This window comes from Rousettus aegyptiacus, unplaced genomic scaffold, assembly GCF_014176215.1.
Source record: "Rousettus aegyptiacus isolate mRouAeg1 unplaced genomic scaffold, mRouAeg1.p scaffold_m13_p_7, whole genome shotgun sequence".
NCBI lineage: Eukaryota > Metazoa > Chordata > Mammalia > Chiroptera > Pteropodidae > Rousettus > Rousettus aegyptiacus.
In genome coordinates this window covers 45,241,335-45,265,287 of record NW_023416310.1, presented here as the reverse complement: position 1 = coordinate 45,265,287, position 23,953 = coordinate 45,241,335, and the positions used below count along the sequence as shown (strand labels likewise).

Below are 23,953 nucleotides of genomic sequence, written 5' to 3'. Positions count from 1 at the left end.
ATTGTTGGTTTCCAAAGACTGGGATAAAGCAAGTGGGTAAGCAATGAGGAGAGACTGGTAACGGGTATGGGTTTCTTTTTGAGGTGATAAAAATGTCTGGCATGAGATAGTGGTGATGGTTGCACAATATTGTGAATATGCTGAAGCCCACTAAATTGTACACTTCAAAATGGAGAATTTATGGTATATGAATATCTCAATTTAATAAGAAAAATAGCATACAAATTAGTGTGCAGAATACAAGCCCATTTTTTCAAAAGTAGTATATAATTACTACTTTAAAGGAGTAGTATGTAAACCAAGGAATAGGGGCTGTTAACAGTAGCAATATGGATCTTCATATGTATTACATATTTGTGTATGTTTTATAAAAATATGTATCTTGTCTTACTTGAAAAATTGAGCATCGAAAGTTATTAACGATGAAATAAAACAAAGTGTAGACTATCTGTCCATTTAGACTCTCCCAGGGGCACTTTTACAGCATAGTGGGACAGTCCAGAATAGTGGTTAAGAGAAAAGTGCGGGGGCCACATAACTTGTTTTCAAATACTGGTTCTGTTGTTGACTAGCTCTGGACAAGTCACCTTATTGCTGTGTGCCTCAGTTTTCTTACCTGTGAAGTGACATCAACATAATATCTACCTCAATAAAAAAGCAAAACAAATAAACAATAACAACAAAAATATCTACTTTATAAGGGTTCTACAGTTTCAGTGTGTTCATTTGTTTAAAGTGCTTAAAACAGTGGTTTGCACATAGTAAAATGTTAGCCAGTTCTAAAGGTGTTGCTTGGAGCTGCTCAGGTTCCAGGCTGGGAAATAACATTAGATGCTACTAAGGTCCTGTCAGGAGCCAGTGGGAGAAGGTTCTCTTAAGGGCCCACTGAACAAGCCCAGAAAGTGCTTTTTGAAGTAGAGGTGAACTAATAAATGAAAGCACAGGTTTTCATTCACATGGAGACAGGTTTAAGAAAGTGAATCTGCATCTTCTCATAGTGGATGCACCGCTCCGGGAATAACTAATTTGGCGTCTTCCAACATCCGAGTGACTAACTGGGTAGTGTTTGCTGTCACTAAAGTACAGTTAGTTGCCTCAGCTCTCTACCGTGGTGTACTCAGCCTGGTGGCAGATGTCTGGAGTCCTGGGAGGAGAAGGGGACATGCTATAGTCAACCTCTTCCTACTTTAGTGGACACAGGTCCAGGCAGCACTGAAGTAGGTCAGAGCCCTCTCATAGAGCCCTCACCATTCGGGCAAAAGAGCAGGGGAAGGAAGAATAGGGGGCTTGGGCCTGCTTAGGGGACTAACTCTGCCTCTGTGTAACGTTGTCTGGCATACCCACTTTGCCTTTTCATCTACTACCCTCTCTCCTTCCCCATAAAGTCTAGAGGTGACAGCATCTTCAAAAATGTTCAGAGCAAACTTTTCTAGCAGTTCCTTTCTTTCTGTTTCCTCCTTAATCAAGCCCTCATGAGTAGTTACCCAAAAGGCCAAGCCGGGGCTTGTTGCTGCTGGTTTTTTGTTAACTTCCGTTTTTCTCTCTTAGCGTGTTTACGGAAGGCCTGTGTATCAAGTCAGCCCTGTGGCAGGATGCAGAAGCAAGGATGGGTGCCTACAAAGGCCGTATTATTTCTAACGGCGGTCAGGGAATTATGGGTATTATTTTATTCCTTCTCAGATGGAGGACCCAGAAACAGGGAGCATCTTGTCCAAGATCACCCAGGGAGTTGATGCCAGAGCACGGACTAGATTCAGGTCTCCTGATTCTTAGCAAAGTATAATTTTCTTTGCTGAATGTAGGTGCTCAAGAGCAAGAGCCCCAGAAGCCCAGGCAGGTAATGAAGAAGACAGCCAGGGTCACAAATATGAAGATACAATTATTTCCCAAACACAAGGATGCCCAAACAGAAAGGCTTTGGGTAACTGTAAGCTGTTCTGTACAGGAGTCTGAAGGCTGAGATAAGAGACTGCTAGGCCTTATACGCTGAAGCTGGTGGGAGCAGATCCTGAAGGGTCTGTAAACTATGCTGAAAAGTTTGGATTTTCTTTTGTGTATCATGGGTGGAGGTGGGACTTGATGGCCTTTAAGTAGGGGAGTGGCGTGGCCAGATTGGAATTTTAGGAAGGCCCTTCAGGTGGCCAGGCCAGACAAGGTGACCAAGGGTCTTGGCAGTGGAAGACTTCTCTGGTGTTGACTGCCTATTTATATGTCTAGCTGGGTGCTGTCTCATTGGCAGGTGATAGGCCTGGAGATGCTGGACAGTATGTGGCTGGACAGTATGTGGGGTAGCCAAGAGTAGCAGAGGGTAAGGTGGGTTCGATTCACAAACCTCAAGCTCTTGGCAAACACTGCTTACTCTCCAAGTGACAGAATAAGTACCTGTTCTAGGGGTGAACCTAAGAGTGGTGATTCATTGTCAAACTGCTGGCTGGGGCACGTGATATTGGTATACACGTGTGTATTTTGAATGGGGCAAGGGAGGGGCCTGAAGACTTGGGGGAGACCAGCTTTCTAAACACATGGCACAACTCCTGTGGCTATGACACAACAAGTGCTTGTCAGTGGCTAGAGAAATCATACATTCCTGACTGTGACAGTGGCTGTGGCCTAACAGCTGGTAGTAGGAATGGGGCTGTGACAAGAAACATAGCAAGTGCAGAGGGGGCTCATCAATTTTAGTCCTCAATTCAAAAGAGGACAGAACATACTCAAGCTGCCCCAAAGAGAAAAGAGAGAAATCCTGAAATGCAAGTCTTCATAGGAGTGGGGACAAGTGAATTAAATTCTGAGAGTTACACTGGCCTGACACCTGATATTCACTGCTCCAAGACCCTCTGCCAGCTACAGTTCTTACTGTAGCTTTTATTTTCAGTCTTCTGTCAATTTCCCATTATCTGCCTTTTGTGAGGTTCCTTTCAAACGCAACACAAAACAAAAAACAAAAAAACCTTTCCCCCAATTCTTCCTCCACAAGTTATTGTCCATTTCTTTCTATTCTTTCCACCATCAAGTATTTGAGCCATTTACACTCCTTTCCCCAATTCCTCACACCCCAGGCCCTCCTCTCATGCTGCAATTTGGCTTCTCCCATCACTCTTCTGAAATTCTGCTCCCCAAGGATACTTTGACATTGAAATTGTCGTCCCCAGTATCTAAGTGGTCTCTAAAATGACTGGGGGTAGGGGTAAAAAAAAATACTATTAGAAATTAATTTCAATTTTTTCGATTTGTTTTTATCTTAACTTGACATTTATTTTTGTTTTCTAATATACATATTTAAATAATGCTTGTATATGGTTTATAAATAAGCATAATGACTAGTATATATATGTAATTTATAATTAAACAAACATATAAAAAGATATATGCTAGAGACTTTTCATCGAAGAGGTACCCTTTAAGAAAATGTTTGGAGACCACTGGTTTTTAGGACAAAGTTCAAACCCTTTATTATGGCATTCAAGGCTGTTTATAATTTAGCCTCAAATGGTTTTGTGGCTTCCTCCACCTCCTCTTCCCTCCTTTACCACATACCATGCTCTAACTACAATGAGCTACTACTGCACATCTTCCAATTGTACCAGAACATCATTTTAGTTCAAAGTCTTTTGCATGTAGAGTAGATGTTCAGTCAAATCTGTTAAACTTGTCTGTAGCATTATTGTTATTCCATCGGCCTTGAAACTTTCCTCCTTGACTCCTCTCAAGGGCATTATCCTATTTTTTTCTCATGCTACTTTATTTCTTCTATGTTCATTTTACAAATACTGAACCTCTGCTCTATGTCAGTGTATGTCACTACCAACTTGCCATAAGACATCTTATGCCTTGCTGCCTAAATCATTGTAAATTATTGCCAGCTTTGCATGGGAACAGGAGGAGTTTGAGGACAATTTGAAGCCGACTTTTCATAGGGCAGTTAAACCACTTCATCCGGCAAGTTTCAGGGACTCCTCACAAACCATTTGGCTCGGTGTTTAAGGGGCCGACCTAACCATTCCTTCCTTACCCTACACAAACTTGAGTTGTGCTTGTTATTTCCAGTAGACACTGAATCCCGTTTCTGGGTCTTCACTGGGGCCTCCCCACTTTACCTGTCCTGGACCCTCAGTCTGTCTTCTCTCAGGTTATCATTTAGTACGTGTTGTTTTATTCCCTACCTTTTAATATCCCTCTTCTGTGCCCAAAGATATTGTGGGCAGAAATGGGCCTTTGGCTTTTTGCAATCTAACGTATATTGAAGTTTACTGTGTTGTAAGTGCTGTTCTGCTTTATAGACATGCTTTCATTTTTTTTTCACAAGTGCAGCTGTGTACTTTTACCACCACCATTTTATACTGAGGCAGAGGAATTTGCCCAAGGCAAATAAATGGCAGAACTCAAATTTAAACTAAGGTTTAACTCCAGAATCTAGGCTCCTTTCAGTGACTGCATGCCTGACCCTGCAGTAGGTATAAAGTGTATGGTAGACCCCAATCACCCCAATCTTACCTCCAAGGACTCTCAGAACCAGGTCTGTACCTCGGAAAAAAGGAGATGCCCTGTAAAGTCTCAACATATATTTATCGTGGATAATATTCTCCTCCTACTGGGATTTTTGCCGTTTGTGATCTCCCTCAGTGCCTGGGGTTTGAACTACATACACACTTTGGCACCTAATTGTCTATTGTCTTGTACTGTTGTTTCTAGTGTGTCTTTGCCTAATGGTAGAGAATTTTTCTTATCAGATTTAGTATACTCCCACTGGCTGATATGGACATGAGGCTGTTAGGCCTTCACAGCAAGATCTTCCTAATCCAATGAAGAGAATCTGTGGCACTCAAAGCTAAGGTTTTGGAACGTTAAAAATGCAGTCTTCTGATTAAATTTGGGGCAGGGCCCAGGAAACTGAATCTTTAACACAGGTCATTCTTTGGCCATAACCAATGGGTCAAGCTACGTTCCTGCCTGTGACGACTGCCCTATTTAGGCAGGATTATTTCCTGGTATTTCTCTAAATATTGCACACAGCTGAATTAGAAGCTGGGCCTTTTGTTTCTGGATATACCACTTGGCAGGTGTAATGACACCCTCTGACAAGCTGTTTGCCACAGGTGCATGTGTGACATGTGCCCCCCCATCCCCCATTAAGTCCTTCAGCCCAACCAAGACCCCTCTATCCCTACCACCACCCTGTAGCAGTTGCCCTCTTCCAAGCCCTCACATCCACCCTTGCCCTTTTCCTTTGCCCGCCCCAGTCCCTCCCTCCCCCACTCCAGCCCTTCTCTCCCACTACTCTGGGTCCCCCAGGCTCCTCCCACCTTAGAACATTTTTTGTTCCTGGCTAAGGGTTTTCTAAGTGAAATTGGGGGTGGGGATGGAGCTAGTTAAACCAGAGGACACAGTGCCATTGAGGTTCTACTGAATGGGCAAACTTTTTCCTTCGGAGAAAACACTTATGTTCTCTACCAGAGAAATGGGCAGAGGCCTCTCTCTGGAATTTGGGTGGAGGGATGTTACCCTCCCGGGGAGACCCTCTGTCTGCAAGCAACCCAGAGCAGGCCCAGCCTGCTGTGTTCCTTTGTTGGGACAGAGGAAATGGAATCTTACCAGTAAGGTGAAAGGGGTTTGAGAGAATACCATGGATGGGTCTAAGGCTAAAAGGGAAGGGGGAAAAAAAAACCACCAACAAAGAGTTTTAGTAGTTCCCAGCTTTTTCAAATATGAAGCATTTTTTAACCAATCCACTTTTTTAATTTTTAAATTCTTGACATTACAGAACTAAACTGAAATTTATTAACATTCCACTCTTACATTTCTTATCGACAAACAGAAATAAAATTCATGAGCCAAAAACCCAAAACAAACTAAAAACAGGAAAAAGCTTATAAAACTAAATATGGATCCCAGCATTAACAGCTGAACAGAGAATGTGATTTTTAAATTCTTAGCGGATGATAAAGTTGTGTAGAAACTGAACACTTACAAATTATTTAAAACCTGGAATCACTGACCAGAAATTACACAGTTGGATCATGGGAAAACAGCAGAAAGGGTTTACGAGTGGACCTACACTGTTCTAGCTGCACCCCATGCCCTTCTCAGAGGAAAGCCTGGCATTAATTAGATATTGAGCCAGACTAATACTGGCAGCAGAACCAGTGATAGTAACCTGCCTACCAGAAGAGCCTTCCACTGGATTGGCAATTTTGATCTGGGCCCCGGACATCTGGCGGATCTCATTAATGTTGGCGCCTTGGCGCCCGATTATGCAGCCAATTAAGTTATTTGGAATGGTGAGTTCATGGGTGGTTTGAGTAGACGCATCCAAACTTGCCCAATAGCCTTTCACCTCTGGAGAGCTGGAGTCAATTCCGGCGAATCCGGTCCCGCCGTGCATCATGGCAAAGTGAGACTGTTGTCTTGCGACTTGGTTCAGCTTGGCCAGATCCAGCGGAGAAATGGTGTGTTGTCCTTGAATCGAGTAGGCATCTAGAGGTGGTCCCTCCAGGTCATGGGTGGCGTGGGGGTAGCCCGCAGCGTCGCTGCACCGATCTTGGCCGCCCGCGCAGATGACTGGAGAGCTGGCCGGCATGGGCTGGTACGGAATGGTCATGACTCTCCCTTGCGGAGACTGGGAGAGCGTCTCCAGCATGACCAGGCAGATCTGCTTGACACACTCGGTGACAGACTGCGGCACGCCAGCAATGGTGATAGCCCGCTCGGTGGAGTTGGGCAGCATATCCCCCGCCACCTGGACCTGGGCCCCCGTACTCTCGCGGATCTCTTTGATCTTACACCCGCCTTTCCCAATCAGGGAGCCGCACTGGGTGGCCGGCACCACCAGCCTCAGGGTGACCGGGGGCCTGCTGGCCGCCGTGCTGTTGGTCATGGAGCTGTTGATATCTTCTTCCAGCTTGTCAATAATCATAGCGAAGGCCTTAAAGATGGCATTGGTGGGGCCCGTCAGAGTGATGATTCTCTCCGGGCAATTCCCCTCCGAGATGTTGATCCGCGCGCCACTCTCCTCGCGGATCCTCTTAACCGACTCCCCTTTCTTCCCAATGATGCTTCCTACTTCCTTTCCGTGCATAAGCAGCCGAATGGTGAGAGTCACATTTAGTCCACTTTCAGTCACACCGGCATCCATGGCGAGCGGCGGGCGGCGTTCGGGGGAGTTGGACTCGTTACGTGGTCAAGTCTTTGGTGGCTGGCGGGGGGAGGGGTGGTGTAGGCCCAAAACTGCCGGCGCGAGGCGAGCGAGGGCCGCGGGAGCGAGCGGGCGCGGGCAGGAGGCCGCGGCGTCGTCGCAGGGGCGGGCAGCGGCGGCGGAGGGGGCGAGCGGGGCCGGGAGCGGCGGGCGGGCGGGTGGGCGAGGGCGCGGCGGTGGCGACTCCGGCGGCAGCCTCGGCGGTCTGGGCGGGGCGGGAAGCCCGCTTTCAACCCCGCGTACCCTCTGACCCCGGAAGTGCTTGCCGCGCAGGACCCCTTGAAAAAAAATGAGGACCCGTCTTTTTTAGGCCACAAGATTGTGCCAACCTCCACATGGTAGTTTAAAAAAAACTCTTTTTACAACCTAGCATTGACAATGAAGCGTAGATGAGCAAAAATTGTGAGTCCGGCAAAGTTTTAAGACAACATGAAATTTATTAACCCTAGTGGCACCGGCAGAAGTTTGGAAATATTAGTGTTGTGAATGGGAACGATACATTATGTTTCCGCCCTACAAAACGAGTTTGGGGGCGGAAGGACACGGGCAGCCCCGGCGGTAACTGCAGGCGGCAGACAGGACGCCGCGAATTTAAAACGTGCGCGTGAGGTAGCCAGAGCGCGTGCGCGAGGGTGTGGGTGGACGGGAGGGGCGGCCGCGGTCTTCCGGGGGGGAGGGGCGGTGAGGCTCGCTAAGCGAGTGCGCGCGCGGGCGGGCACGTGGGGCCCTTTCGTCCCCGGCGTCCGGGCGCCCAGCGCCCACCCCCCCACCCCGGCCGTGGCCCCGCGGTGGCGGCAGCCGGTGTGGCCGGTGAGGAGAAAGACCGAAGTTCCCCCTCCCCCCCAGCCTCCGCAGAGTTGCGGCTCTCCTCGTGGTTTCTGGGAAGTGCTGGAAACGTGGCCCTAAAAAGAATGGCGTCCATTTACATAATGCTTTGTTTGCTTTTAGCAAGTTTTTTTTTGGTTAAATCCGCAGAATCCCCACCTCCTGACTTAGTGTTTCAGTACCCGCAGTCTTGTCATATTTAAGACAATGGTGTGCTTCTTGGGGGTCACTTTCATGGGGTACTGACGAAGGTTTTGGAGAGCTGCGTTTTGCCCCAAACGGTTCACGCTCCTGCTGCGGCCTTGAGGCCCTTTCCTTGCTTGGTGCAGCCGCCGCCCCGCGCTCCGGGGGCGGCCCCCGACTCGGCCCGCCATCTTGGAGGGCCTTTTCCTGTCTGTGTCGCTATCTCACGTTCTTCGCGCTAAAGAAAGGTCGCTGGGTCCGCTGGGGTACCAACTGTGATTTTTGCCCCTTCCTCTTCCCTTCGGCCAAGCCAGACAGAAAAGGCCATGTGCTCAACGTGCTTCAGGATCGCTTAGGGAAAGCGGCTAACGTGGCGGTCCCTCCACCCCCTCTTCCTCACGGGGGTGGCAGCCATGTTTCGTGAACACAAAATGGCGACACGTGGCCCGGATTCCTCGCCGAGAAATTGGGATCGGCACGAAAGCTGTAGAATACGTCCCCGTTGTCACCCCCAACGCCCGTGCCCGGGAGCCTTTCTCACGTATCGAGTTCTCTGACCACTCGTGTAAAACCGTCCAAACCTGGGCGGGAGAGGGGGTGAATTTTAATGCATTTGTCTCATTATTTTGAAACGGGAATGCGAATAACCATAAAATGTAGGCATAATATTCGTGTCTTGCTCATTTAAAATTTAATGCATAGTAGTGGCCAGTACCAATGGGTAACTTGCCCCCCCCCCCCGCCCCCAAAGCATTTAGGAATCACTGCCCTGAGGAATGAAACGAGAAACTGCTTTGCCAGACCTCTAGTACAGGCTATTGTGCTGGAGAGACCAAGAAATGGTCTTTTAAATCTTTCAAAAAAGACTATCCGTGAAGCAACTAGGATGTTTATGATTTTTTCCCTGCGGTCCAGCGTGACAGTGAACTTCGGTTTACTGCAATTAGTATTGATTTGTAGTTTAGAGAGGATATATATTTATTGTGTATTTACTGGTACCAGATCCTCGGCTAGGTATTCTACTACATACTATCTTTAATTTTTATAGTGATTCTCTATGGTAGGTGGTGTTATTTTTCTCTCTCTTTTCTTAACAGACTAATTTACTTAGGCCCAGGGAGATGAAGTGATTAACGCAAGGTCACACAGTGTCAAGGATGGAACCCAGATCTCATTTCCTTATTGGTGAGCGCACTTAAAAATGTTTCTGTAAGTCAGGGTTTTAAATTTAAAATACTATTTGAATATTTAGTTGAGCTTGTCATTTTAAGGAATCCCTCAGGTAATCTTTGGTGGTTATTTATCTCCTATTTGTATCTGTTTGGGGATTCCCAGTTTTTCATGGTGTGAGCTATACCTGTAATGGGCTCAAATGCTGTTTTTTTCATAAGGTGTCTGGGTGAGGATATGGAGGGGAAGTGATTCAGCCCTGCCTAAAGGATCAAGTGTCTGTCAGTCTGGCACATTTGAATCTACCTGGCTCTGTGGAGCAAGCAGTTTCTCTGTATGACTCACTTGCTTCCTTCAGCTACCCATGAGCATGACTTCTGCCTTTCCCACTTCAACACCCCAACCAGGTATAAATAAATTATTTTACACTGGCACCGGTGGTCATTTCTCTGCAAATATTGACAGCATGATTGAGTGTTAGATAAATCATAGTCTGTGGACTCTTCAGTTCACTGTAACGAAAAACTGGGCCAAACAACAAATATATGCCTATATAGAGGTCCACTTGTGTGTGTGTTAGAGATGGAGAGATGGGATTTTTGCTTACTTTATCTTACATTAATACCACATATCTATCTGACTTTCCATAGGACTTTTACATTACCTTATATAATTTTACAAGCAACTTTAATAGGTAAGTACGTAACAGAAACAATGACAGTAATAGTATTAAGCACTTAACTATGTGCCAGGCACTGTTCAAAGCTTTATTCCCTTGTGTTGATTCAGTGGCTCTCACATTTTTAGAAGCAAACCTCTGTAAGAAATAAATTTTACATAATAAACTTATATGCACCACATATATAAAAAATAAAATTTTTGCAAAATTGTGCCTAATTACATGCAACGTATTCTGATAATTTTTATTCTGTTCTTTAAGAAAGGGGCATACCAAACCCATTATTAGGTTGTGATCAATAGGATTAACGTACACATTTAATTTTCACAAAACCTCCTGAGATGGGGATGATATTTCCGTTTCAGAGAGCTTCAGAGAGGTAAAGAATTTTGTCCAAGGTCACATAAGTGGTAAAGCAAGGATTTGAATCTATGTAATCTGAGTCCAGAGCCTATATACTTAACTGCTAAAGTAGATGTGGTCTCTGCAGAGGGCCTAATCTTGTAGGGAGACAGTCGATTAGGGAATTAAAAATATTAGTGTTGAAAACTAATTGTTTTCCTAATCCTTTAGCAAAGGATTAAATTATATGTAATCAATAATTACATTGATTCAAAGCATTTTGGTCTTTTAAATCTGTCACCTGTTTGTTCTCATTAAAAAGAAATTTGTTCATTGGACCTTTCTTCACAAGACTACCTATTTTTAAGCCTTGTCTGCATGAAATATTCCTTTAATTTCTTATCTGAGTACCTCCAGGGCTCTACTTACCTCCTTAATGTAGCCTTTCCTTTCCCAGCTTTCACATCCTTCTCCCTACCCACCCAGTCCTAAAACATCTTCCTAGAGTAGCCCACATTTGTCCGTTGATAAATTATGTGTCTTGGTGTTGATAATGTGTTGTACAGGCCACAGGTGCCTTGGATGACCCTGAGATCTGGAAAAAAGGGTGCTGGACTTGGGAATCTGTGGCTCTGGCCCTAGCTCCAGATCTTGTCACTTATTAACTTTTGAGATTTCTATGACCCAATTCCTTTATCTGGGCCTCATCTTTAAAAAAAGATTAAGTGGTCTCCAAGCCCCCTTCTAATTCTATCCCAGGAGGGTTAGTGTTTCATGATCTTGGTTATTTATCCCTGGGGGGGAGGGTTATGAAAATATGTATTTTACTCATGGTAAAATTTCCACACTCTTCCTTAGACCTGCACTATCTTGTGGATACGTGAGTGAATTCCACACCACCCATTTTACAGATGAAGCCACTGAGATATGGAGCAACTGACTAACTAGCCACCGCCCCACCCCTGGAGCCTTATACATGACTATTCTCCTGCTGCCCGAGTGACTACAGGTTGGTTAAGAGGTTTAACAAGTTGGGAAGGTGAGTCAGGCTTAGACTTCCGAAATGGAACCACAGGATTTATACTCCATTCAGAGGAAGGGTATTTTTCTTTTTTTGCTTCCTCTTACGTTACATTGGCTTGTTATATAAAAGCTTTGAAAATGATTTCACATTATTTAATCGTTACGGACAGTGTTCTCATTCTGTCCATTTTATGGAAGAGTCTTCTTTGGATCAGGGTAGAGAAGTGACTTGCTCAAGTTTGCACAGCTTATTAGGGGTCTCTTATGAGCTGGGTGTCTTAACATTGTTTTGCATCATTCCTTTCTTTGGCTTCTCATACTTGTCACACTGACTTGGACACATGGAATACCTTTTGCTCTTGGTGACTAGAGAAATCCCGTTACGTGTATATAAAATCATGCCACTCCCTTGCTGAAAACTGTCTACTAGGTCCCACCCAGGTTAAAAACCAGTCTTCACAGTGGTCTACAAGGGCACATAGAATTTTTAGCACTACCCTCTCCCAGCTACTCTGACCTCATTGTTTACTACTTTCCCCTTGTGCTCTAGCCACATTGGTCTCCTTGTAGTTGCTCTAATATGCCAAGCTATTTTGGGTCCTTTGTAGTTGTTTTCTCTGCCTGGAATACTTCTTCCAGATATCAGGATGGCCTCCTCCCTCACCTTCTTTAGGTTTTTCTCAGCCTAATCTGTGAAGTATTCCTTGACCATTCTATTTAGAATAAAATTCATCTTCTGCACTCTGGTTTCCTTGTCCTCCTTTTCTGCTTTATTTTCCTCTACAGAAATTATTGCTGTTTGATATAGTATTCATCTATCCATCCATCCATTTATCTATTATTCAGATGTTTATAGAGTGCTGCCTACTACGCGCCAGGTACTGTTCTAGAGACTCTATTATAATTTGTTCATTATTTGTCAACCACCACTAGCATGTAAATTGTATAATGGCTAGGACTTTGTTTTGCCCAATTCTGTGTCCCTTCTGTAACAATGCCTAGCACATAGGACTTGGATGAAAAAATATATTCAAATGTTAAACAAAAACTATTGAATATATAGAAGGTTGTATATACCAGATAATGAGGAAAAGATCTGTATGAATAAGACATTGTTCTTGCCTTCAAGTCACATAGTCTAAAAAATCCTTATTTTGACCTGAACAGTTCTGTGTGATCTCTAGCAGGGTAAAGTGATACATCATTTTGGAATTGGGGAGGTAAAGATTGGTGTGCAAGGGTATAGATGTCTTCACAAAGTCCCACTTTGTCACACTTATCAATAATTTGCACTGTCTCTGGGAGAGCACGATTGATGATGGCTCACTGTGTTACTGGCTTTTGGATTATGGTTCCTGTTTGGTCTTGCCTTGTTAATAGCAAGAGCTTCTCAAAAATCTCAGTCTTAAGTTATTTTTAGATACCTTCTAGGAATGTTCTATCATAGCCACCTCCTCAGGATAAGTGAAAGAATTTTCTGTCTTTACCTCCTGCATATCTGAAAATTTGTTTCCAGAATCCCTGGCCATCCACTTGATAGTCGTTTGATCTTGAACCTCAGTTTCTGCACCTGTCAAATGATGATAATGATAAATGACACCACCCTTCTTGTGACGATAAAATGACTAAATAGTATAATGGTTTTGAGAATTGGAGAATGGAAAGGGAAAGAGGTAGAGGGCAGAATTTATTTTTTTCTTCTTTTTGTTTTAGTAAATACCATATATCTCAGGTTTATTTTGAAAAAAATAATTTTAGTAAGTATATATTTTTTCTAATGAGAGCAATGAATATTTTTTAAAACAAAGACTTTAAATTTTTTTTTTTTTATAGAGTAGTGGATTTATAAAAAGTATTTCCTTGTCTCTCTACCCATATTTACTACTATATTGCAAGAGGGAAATTAAATGCTGGAATCCCATCCCAGGCCTGCCCAGTGAGCTGGTATTTGCATAGGAAAACAATCATTTCCCTTAGGTGAAATTGGAACTCAGGAGGTAGTACTATTTGAGATGGTCAGAGGGGATCGTGATGGTGATAACAACAGCAGTAATAGTAATGGCTAAACTTTAAGAACTAATCAGTGTGCTAAGTACCTTTTGTGGAGTGTCTTATTTTAACATCATAACAAACATATGTGGCTGGTGCTATGAGTAGAGCAGTGTCAGGAGTAAGGAACAGAGACTGAGGTCAGGCCTCCTATACTGACATCTCAATTTTGCCAGTAACTAGTCATGTAGCCTTGAATAAGAAAACTGCTTCATTTTTCTCATCTATATCTGTAAAATGGTGATAATAGTACCCACCTCATAAAATTGTTGTAATGATTAAATGATGTAAGCCATATAAAGTGTTTTGCATAGTACTTGGCACATAGAAAATACTCCCCAACTGTTGGCTGTTATCATAATTAAAATAGTTGTCTTCATTTAGCTGATGGAGAAACAAAAGCTTGAGAGGTAAGGTTATTTGCCTAAGTGACACAACAAATAAATAATGAAACAAGTTTGTACCCAGGTGTCAAACTCCAGAACTCTTGTTCCTTACCATTACACTTGACTACCTTCTTGGGTTGAGGGGAAAGGACTGGATAAAAACTGCACTTTGTCCAACTTGAGATGAACATAGATGTATATAGATCAGGTGTAGGTTTGTACCTATCTAACCTTTATTTGTGATATTAAGTATCTTATCACCAAGCACATGCTTGGTTATTCTCTGATTTGATTCTTTCCTAGATTCAAAGAAATGAATGTTGGGTCAGTTATGGTCTTTTCCTCCTGAGGGTGTTCCCTGGTTGGGGCCAGGAAATGGACCTAAACACCTGTGTTCTTCCTAGGGTTCTTTGGACCAGAAGTAGAAGCTTGTTTGGTTTCTCTTGTTATTATGATTGTTTCTTTTCTTAATACAACTGATAATGATGAAAAGCATATACAACATATACATTGAGCACTTTTCTTTGTGTAAAGCATTTTACATGGATTATCTCATATAATCCTTAAAATAATGCTGTTAAAGTAGTTGGTCTTATCCCTGCTTTATAGAAGCAAAGAGAGGTTAGGAAACTTTCTTGAAGTTACAGTTAGTAAGTGGTACAGCTAGGATTTGAATAAGCAATCTGGCTTCAGAGTTCAAGCTCTTAAACTACTGCTTCTTCTGTTCCTCTCTGACCTGTGTAAAGTACGGAGTATGGGCCAGGTGACTTAGTTGGGTCAGTCCTGTTTTTCCTATCTGAAAAATGGGAAGATTTTGACTACAGAGCTAGGAAACCAGTTTACCACTTCCAGGACATGGCTTTTCTCAGCCTATTGTCCTCATTCATTAAACAAATGAGTTGTTCTAGATGCCCCCCCCCACACACACTTTTTTTTTGGTGCAAAAACCCAAGAATGATCTAGATGCTTTCTGAGGTGACTTCTAACTCTGATTTTCTGTGGTTGATCATATGAAGTGAGGAGAGCAACACCAGCTCGGGATCTTGATTTTGAAGCAGTGGTATTTGGGAGTTTTTAGCTTTGAACTATTCAGGGAAGATGCCAGATTTCAGGGCAGAGAGTGAGATTTCCTGAACAAGGTAGACCTGGGCTCTTTTTTAAGGTTGGTTGCTAAGGGAACCTAGCCTCTGGCCAGCAACAGTCAGGAATGCTTTGGTTGAGGGTTGGGTTCAGATAACTAAAACAAGTAGCACATTTAGGTTTCACTTTCCAAAGTTCTCCACACCCCCCCCCCCACCTTTGCTTTTTAAGCTGCTAATTTTACACTTTTCTATATGTTAGGCACTGTTTTAAGTATTTTACAAAGTACTGTATTATTTGATCTTCATAGTAATCTTATGAGATAGGTACTTACTCTATATTTATGGATAATGAAAGTGAGGCAAATAGGGTTAAATACTTTGCCTGCATTTACTCAAGTGAAAAATGATATCAAACCCACTAAATTATAATGCCTGGTTGGAGCTTAAAAAAAAATAAAGCAGAGGGAGCACTCAATATCTTGGTGGTTTTTGTATTTTTTGTTTTTGTTTTATTTAGAATGGCAGACCTTCAGAGTTAGAAAGAATCTTTGAGGTATTACAGTCAATCCCTTTGTGTCTAGTTAACCATCCAGTTAGTTACAAGAATGCTTCCTATCATTCCCCTGACAGATGATCATCCAGGTTTCTTTTGAATACTTCCATTGCTGGGGAGCTCATTATTTCTTGAGGAATCTCATTATATTGTTGAATAGTTTTCATTGGTAGGAAATATTTCTTGTTTTGAATTGTAATTTAATGAGGTGACTTATCAGTTTTAGGCCTATCCCCTGGAACTATACAGGAGAAATATAATCCATCTTCCATATTCTTATCTTGTGAATGTTTGAAGGTAGTCTTCCTATTTATAAGGCATATTTGTAGTTTTCTTGTATCTAAATTTGTATTCAATTTCTATTGGTCTGCACAAAAGCAGTCTTTCTTACTACTTTGAAAGTACAGCCTTGCAACAAATCTGTGTTTTACTTTTTGTAATTAGTTAGCACATAATGTGGGCCCTTCCCATGTTTTAAGAGAACAAATGGGTAATGAGCAGAATTTATACAGTTGTACATGAGTCTGGAGGTCCCGCAGATATAAGACTGCTGCCGTGTACACAATCAGAGCTCACAAAATGGCTGGAAGTTTTTCTGGTCACTTGACAAAACTGCATTTACTTCATCAGACCACTAGGTGATGAACGACTCCCAAACCCAAACTGCCAGCGCTGGTTGTGTACTGCTTGTACCCGGAAAGGCTATCAGAAGTCATCTGGTACAACCTCATTAAAAGTGTTTTTTTGAGGAGAAGGGAAACATATCTGTATATACTTTGTCTTTCCTTGCTTTATTCCAACTAGGACACATCTTTGAGTGATTTTCTTAGAAAAGGGTCATGGATGATACTTTCAAGGGCCTTATATGTACAATTTTTTTCTTTAACTTTCATTTATAAATGATATCGTGTCTAGATTTAGGATTCTTGAATAGTAGTCTTAGTCTCTACAAAGTCAATATGCAGCTTTCTACTTTCTTCACTTTTTAGTGATACAGATGAAAAGTTCAATGCAATAGGATTCTTTGTTCTTTGTAAGTAATAACCTATTCTCTTGCTGGAAGTTTGTCAATTTTTTTTTTTCCTGGTTAGTGTTTCATCACGATGTGCTTAGGTGTGTCTTTTTAAAATAACTCTGCTTGTCACTTGGCGAACCTTTTATACTTAAAAATTTAGGTCTTTTTTTCTTTCCCTTTTTTTTTTTTTTTTTTTTTTTTTTACACCTATAGCACCCAGTCTTCCTAGGTGGTCTCCCATCCAAGTACTAACAACCAGGCCCAACCCTGCTTAGCTTCCAAGATCAGACGGGAGCGGGCGTGTTCTGGGTGGCATGGCCATAGACAAAACTTAAGTCTTTTCTTAATTCAAGGAAGTTTTTATTATTTTCCTTCGTTTCCAACCTCTTTACTTTACAGATAAGGAAACGGAGCCCAGAAAGGTTAAGTGTCCTGCTCACCGCATCTCAGCTAGTTATAAATGAACCTCAAGTAAATAACCGCACTCTTTTGATGAGCTAGATTTTCATTGTATTGAATATTGCTCTGATGAAAGGGCCATCATGAACAACATGGAAGTTTTTTAGTTAGACAGGAATTTTGCCATGGGTTTGTGGGAAGATGAAGAAGGAAAAAGAGGTGATTAAATTTATTATTGTTAATATGTGGCCCATTTGAAGGACTGGAAAATTCACCAGACCCCTGATATTCCAGTTACTGGATCTATCCCAAAGCTCTAAAACTTAGTAAAGCCAGAAAGTTGATTGAACATTTAGAGAATTAGATATTTAGTTGTCAGCAGTTGGATAAGCATGGTCATGTCCTATTGTATATATTGGAAAACACATAAATGGCGTCGGAAGACTTGGAGACAGACATCATAAACTGTATCTTATCAGTGATTTGGTTTCTGTTTTGAGTTCTAGCCTGGGACCATGTTCTCCTGGGAATCACCCTTTCCTGGTTCTATTGATCTTTGGATTTCCCCAGCTCTTCAGTTCCTTTCAGTTTTGAAATGAAACCTGCCTCAGAGGGCGAGGTCAGTTACCTGAGAGGACTTTGACAGCTTATTCAAGGTTGTTTTCTTTCTAGAGCCGTCTGGTATGTGACTACATGAGATATAAGGCTCAGCAGGCTGTGATATAGACTAATTGATGGTGAATCAGCTGTTGGGTAAGGCTTAGGCAGTATCATTTCTTTGGGTAACCAGGAAAACATGTAGACCAAATATGTTGTCTTTCGTCCTCAGAAAGTGGAAAGTTAAGAGCACAGTTTAGACTAGAGACTGGACATAATCTCTCTACTTTTGCTTTACTGAAGAAGGAAAGGCTTTATTTCTTTGAGTGTCTTCTCTTCATTTATAGAACCTTTTTTTCCTTTCAGGGAGAAGCCAAGTCTCTGGCTGCTTTCTGCTGCTCCAGCTTCTAAACTTTTATGCTGTACCTCCTAGGATTGCTGCTTTGATATCAGGTGACTGCTCTAGATACCCTTAGACACATACTCCCATGTACCCAGCCTCTGACTCCTTCACAGTATGCAATTCCCCTCTTTCCTTTGCTGTTTTCCACGATATTAACAGCACTTCTCATGGAATTTTTTTTAAGTGGGATTGGCTCTTTCTTCAGCTCATCACATGCCACTTCCCCCTGATTTTTACCTGAGTGTCTCTTAGCCTCAACCCCCAGCACTGCAGAACTGCTTCTAGACCTTCAAATACCTTTTCTCCTTTGAGACTTATTCTGGCCAGCAAGGCCACTTGATCCCTGTCCTTAAAGCTGGTCTATATACTCATTCTCCCATGTTTGCTGTCTAATCTCCCTTCCTGGGGCTTTGGTCAGGCTAGGGGATTGGTGGCCAGGCTTGGCCTGGAGCCAAGGATTCAGGATAGAGCATGGAATTAGGGGTCTTGATGTTAGCATCACAGACGTGGGCAATTGGAAAGCCAGAAGATCTGAATATCAAGGCCAGTGGAGGGTGGTAGGAACAGAGAAAATGTAGTATCTGAAGCAAAAGGTATCCTTTGTAGACTTCTTCTTCTGCTCATTTTTTACAAAAAATTAATGTTTTAAGAACCGTTTGGTTCACAGCAAAGTTGAGAAAGTACAGAGAGTCTCATTAATTTTTAAAAAGTGGATCTTTAATTTTACAGAGAACATAGTAATGTAAAAAAATGAAAACATTATAGATATTTTGAATATTCCTGTTTCCCTCTCCCCCATTTTAATTATGTCTGTATTCTCTAGAGGTAACCTGAGAGTGGTTTGGAATATACCTTCCAGACTTTTTCTGTATTTTTGCATACATATATATGAGTCTAGAAAAAATTTAGAGTGTTATTTTTGTGTTTTATTTATTTATTTACACAAATGGGGTCACATTTTATGTATTCTTGTATTTCTTTCTTGATTCAGTAATGCGCCTTGACAATATTCCATATTATTACATAAAGATATTTCTCATTCCTTCTAGTTGCTGTATAATATTTCGTATAGTAAATATACTGTTTTATTTAGCTATTTTCCTATCAAGAAACATTAAAGAATTCCAGTTTTTTCTTGTTATAAATGATTTTTATTGTGTTTTAAATGTCAGCATTCTGTTCCTAGGCCTTTTTTTTCTTTTTCTCATACTCTTCTTCCTAGGTGATTTCAACTTCTCTAATGGCTTCAGTTACCATCTACACATGGATGATGCCCAAATTTCTCTCCAGACCAGAATATTCAACTGCTTATATAGACAACTCCACTGAGATGTTTTGTAGACTCAGGAAAATGCAGCCTCTTGCTCTTCCCTGCTTGCTCCTCATCTGGTGTCTTGTCACATGATAAATAGCACCACTGACCCACATAGTTGCCGGGCCTCAAGTCTTGTAGTCATCGTAAGTTCTTTCTTCCTTTCTTAGGACTTGTCTTCCCCAATATTTCTTTGATCCAATTGCATTCTTTCTTCCTTCATTGCTACTACCCTATACCTAAGTTTCTCAATTTATAAAATTGAGTATTTGTGAGGCTTAATGAATTAATATATATAAAATGCTAAAAACAATGGATTGGCATCTAGTAAGGGCTCTGTGAATGTTAGCTGTTATCATCGTCATTGTCTTCTCCTCTTCATCCTCACCCCAATCTCTGTCTCCAGTGTTGATTTTATGTCCCCCCACTTCCATTCCATTCTCCATACTGCAGCCAGAGTGATCTTTATAAAATGTAAGAATGCTCATGATCTAACTCCCCTGCTTAAAAAACTTCAGTGATCTTTCTGTGCTATTACCCCCACCTGGAATGCTTTTTCCTTTGCTCTTTGAACAGCTGTTTACTTTTTATTGCGATACCTGCTTTTAAATGCCATCTCTTCAGAGAGGCCTTCCCCTGACCACATAATGATTCTAAAGTAGTTTCACATGTACTTTCTATCACATCACCTATTTTAATTCTTTGCATAACTCTTATCAATATGTGACATTTTTTGGTTTAATCACATACTTGTTTATAGTCTCCTCCAGTTAGAATGTAAATTCTCTGAAAATAGGGATATGTCTGTTTTATTCACTGTTGTATTTCTAGCACCTAGGACAGTGCCTCGCATGTCGTAGGCACTCAGTGAATACTTGTTAAGTAGATGATAAAACAGGTTTATATGTCTTATGAGGCCCTACTTGGTCTCTTCAGCATCATCTGCTTCTTAGTACACTTTTTACCTTGGCCTCCCAGCTCATCCCATCTCTTCAGATGTGTTTTCTTGCTGCAAGGCCTTTGCATATGCTGTTCCATATCCCTAGAACACTCTTCTTCAAATACCCTGCCACTGCCTGGGTGTCTTCTATTCGTCCTTCAAGTTTCAGCTTAGGTGTAGCTTCATCTTACTAGTCTTTTTTTTTTTTTTATTGTCTTTATTGAAATACAATAGACAATTAGTTGCTTATATTTACACTGTACAATTCAATGAGTTTTTGTTTTCACTTATAGTTGGCATACAATAATATTCTAGTTTCAGTTATATAGATTACTAGCCTTTTTAATCTTATAATTTTAGATGTATTGCCTTTAATTCTACATATTGTAATTATTTAATTGTCTGTTTCCTTTACTAGGCTATGAGTTTTGTCAGACAAAGGTTTATGTCTTGCCCACCATGTATTCTTAATCCTAGCTGCTGTGGGCTGAAAGGATTCCTTGAGGTGGGGGTTGGTGGGTAGGACGGATAGAGTATCAGGGATATCACTTGAGAGCTAACAAGGTGTGTTTTACAATGTCAGGGTGGGGTATAGACATTTGGCCCTGATTTATTGTCATTCTCCTTATTCCATTAACTTTGATGATGCTAGTGTTTGTCTGCTGGCTGAACTATCTAAGTACTTGAGAGGAACCATCCAATATACTTATCTCTCTCTGAGATGTATTCGTAAAATCAGGGTAAGCCTGGCAGGGACTTGTCCATAAAAGGGGCATGAGTGCTGAGGATAAAGGTTGAGGATCCGGGTAAGCTGATTTACTCCAAGTGGTTGATGGCAGAATAACTGAGAATAGAGTGGAATCCTAAACAAGGAAGGAAGCAAAAAGGCCTTAGGCATAAGGTGAGACAAAGATGAAACTGGAAGCTGAATCATTAGGTTAGAATACGCAGAGAATCAGGGTAATGGGTGGAGTATAAAAAGGAACAGAGCAAGCATTTCAGGATTAGGGCCATAAATAAACTTGAGGATTACTTAAATAATCTTTTAACATTCTTCTTTAGTGTGGAACCAGCTTTCGGATTATAGGAGCATCAGATAGTTGACATAGAAGGGTTTGAGCTAGATTGCATATTACTTTGTGTTTTAGGTGCTTTTTAGAGTCAAATCTCCAGAAATCTTAATGTTAGCTTCCCCTCTCCCCCTTCTATTTCAACTCCCAAGAGCCTTTCTTCACTCCTTTTAAATATGCTAGGTTCTACTAGCTCATCTTTGAAAAAACTTTCCTGTACAGAAGTCTGCAGCAATCCCGATTTCCCTTTAGGTAGAGTGAGCAACTCCTTTAGGCTACTTCCTCTCACCAAACCAGGCATAGAAGATGGCCTCAGCAGCCTCAGGGATTCAGGACTCTGCTCAGCCTGAATCAATGGAATTAATTTCTGAATTTTGGAAAGGGACATGGGAGTGTAGAATTAGAGACTCTTATTGGTGAGGCATAATAAGGAATAGTGGAAGACTGGCTGGGTTTACATAGATGGTAGGATCTGAAGGTGTGTAGACAGTAGACTTCAAAGTTTCTGACTTGGAATGGTCCTTGAGTTTATGGCAGTGTCAGGGGGTTCTGATGTGCTAAGTAGAGAATCTTGGTGAGTAGTGCTGGTCATTAGCTTTTAGGGGTGTTCTGTATGTATTCTATGTAGCCTGGAGATCTTCTGCAGGTTGACTAGTAGCTGGTATAATGGTGGGTACAGAGCGGGCGAATCATGGGGATAGAAACAGTACTTTGAAGAGGAGGGATGTGTTCTCTTTTGAAGATCGGGTGGAGTGATTGCATGTACATACTGGGCAGTCTAAGGCCCCATCACCTGGTCTGTGTGAGGCGAGGCATCTGTACTCCTTTCCTAGAGCTCTGCTGGGAAAATCGACCTAAGGGAGCTGCAGATTGTGGCCATTGTTATTGATTTCTAGAGTATGAGTGCTCCCTGACTTTGACTCCTTTGACTTTGACTAAGCCCCATGCTATGATGTCTTCCTTTCTATTGTTTGCTTTGTGGCCTTCAAATTTTATAATCCATTCTGACTCCTCTTTCTAGATTACTTCATGCTCAGCTTTACTCTTAGCTGTACATTTCGACATTGCCAGCCAGCTTCAAATGAAGGCCTTTCTCTGTTAGTCCTCTTCTGAGAGCTATGATTTTGAAGCTTTGATGCATAAGAATTACCCAGGGGGGCAAGGACAGAGGGGCTGGATACTTATTTAAAATGCAGATTCCTGGTCTCTACTCCCATCTGTATTCTGATTCAGTAGGTATAGGGTATTAACCAGGAGTCTGGACTTTTATTGGCCTTCCTGGTGACTCTTACACCAGTCATCATCCTCAGTTCAATTTTGGAGAAACTGACTTAGGGGACTCTGCTGACCCCTGATCCCTAAAGGGGAGGGAAGAGGATTTGAACTTTCACTTGGATCCTAAGGTCCTAGGAATTTTTAGTTTGTCACTTGTCATCCAGTGGAGACAATGGATAACTGTCTCTGTGTACTGGCACCTCATCTTTTCATTTTCATTGCCATAATAGGGGCAGAGTTCAGATGAAGTAGAGGGCCTTAATGATTCTCTCATGGCAGGTCAGTACCTCTGGGATTTATAGGGAGCTTTGACTTTGAACTTAGAAGGCAGGCTAGAACATAGACTTTGAAGGCTGCCAATTGCACTTCAGATTTGTCTATGGGGTGCCTCTCTTTCCTGTGCACATAGTCCCTGCCCTAGTGTAGGTGGTCTTCATGTCTTCATATGGTCTTCAAACTGTCCTTACTCCCCACTGTGGCCATCCTCTGTATAGCTTCCACTGTCCTGTAAAACAAGCTAACGTCTCTCTTCTTTTCAACCCTCTGTTGCATTCCTATTACCTGTATGATCAAATACAAATGTATCAGGTTGGAATAACAGTCTTGCATAATTTGGCCTAAATTGTGGCCTACAAGGCCCAGCAAAAACTGGTCCCTTCCTTTTTCTCAGGTATTGTCCCTAGTCCCTATCATTCTTTTCTCCTGCAGGCACTCTCCCCTGCTTGCCCTTCCTTGACCTCTTATTCAGTTCTCAGGCTTCAGGTTCTTTGTAGTGTTATAGCCTCTGCCTAGAACACTCTTTATCCTGCTCTTCACCTCATTGACTATCCCTTGCTTTTAAGTTTCAGATAAACATTATTTCTTCTTAGAGGTCTTTTCTGGCCACTCCATACAAAGCAACTCCGTGTTACACATTACCTAACACCCTGTTTGCTTCCATTAGGTCACTATTGCTTTTTACTAGTTTGTCTTTCCCTCCTACTAGATTAAAACCTCCATGAAGGCAGGGATCTTCTGCTCATGGTTGTATCTTCAGTGCTAGTGCATAGAGGCACTCAAGTACTTGTTGGCTGAATTGTCTTTTATCTTCATGTTGGGATTTGGAGCTCTGCACAACTCTTACCCTTTGCATGTGTTCTTGCCTCTGCCAGAAGCCCCCTTTCGCTTATGAACTGGTCAGATTCCTTCTTGTCCTTTACCACTTCTCTCAGCAGTTCCTTGACTTCCCCAGGCAGTGCTAGTTCAACAGAAACAACACTTTGGTCCTCTCAAATGGACTTTTCACCCTGCATGGTGATTTCACCTATGTAAGAGATAGATGGTATTGCCTTTGGTTTACAAGATGATAAGCCAGATGCTCTGAGAGGTGGATTAACTTGGAAATGTCAGAACTGAGATTCAAACCCTGTCTGTAGAGTCTTCATTCTTCCTCACTGTGCACTCTCTAGAAGAAACCAA

At 42.1% G+C, this 23,953-nt stretch overlaps 1 protein-coding gene, 1 long non-coding RNA gene and 1 pseudogene across 17 annotated transcripts in view; 1 reads left to right on the top strand and 2 right to left on the bottom strand.

The window, feature by feature from the left end:
• Positions 1-5,713: 5,713 nt before the first annotated feature.
• On the bottom strand, positions 5,714-7,393 carry PCBP1 (poly(rC) binding protein 1). The gene has a single exon (XM_016161364.2). It carries the CDS (start codon positions 7,130-7,132, stop codon positions 6,062-6,064), a length of 1,071 nt encoding a protein of 356 aa, XP_016016850.1. The 5' UTR covers positions 7,133-7,393; the 3' UTR covers positions 5,714-6,061.
• A 491-nt stretch (positions 7,394-7,884) lies between these two features.
• Positions 7,885-23,953, top strand: part of LOC107519097 — an 86,769-nt gene continuing 70,700 nt past the window's right edge. For 9 of the 16 annotated variants that reach the window (XR_004951900.1, XR_004951893.1, XR_004951892.1 and 6 more), the window contains exons 1-6: positions 8,012-8,856; positions 9,298-9,385; positions 9,592-9,777; positions 10,021-10,064; positions 11,250-11,400; positions 17,862-17,948. This is a non-coding gene — a long non-coding RNA (uncharacterized LOC107519097). The other 7 variants (XR_004951902.1, XR_004951903.1, XR_004951898.1 and 4 more) reach the window with 7 other exon arrangements.
• On the bottom strand, positions 16,704-16,825 carry LOC118606185 (annotated as a pseudogene).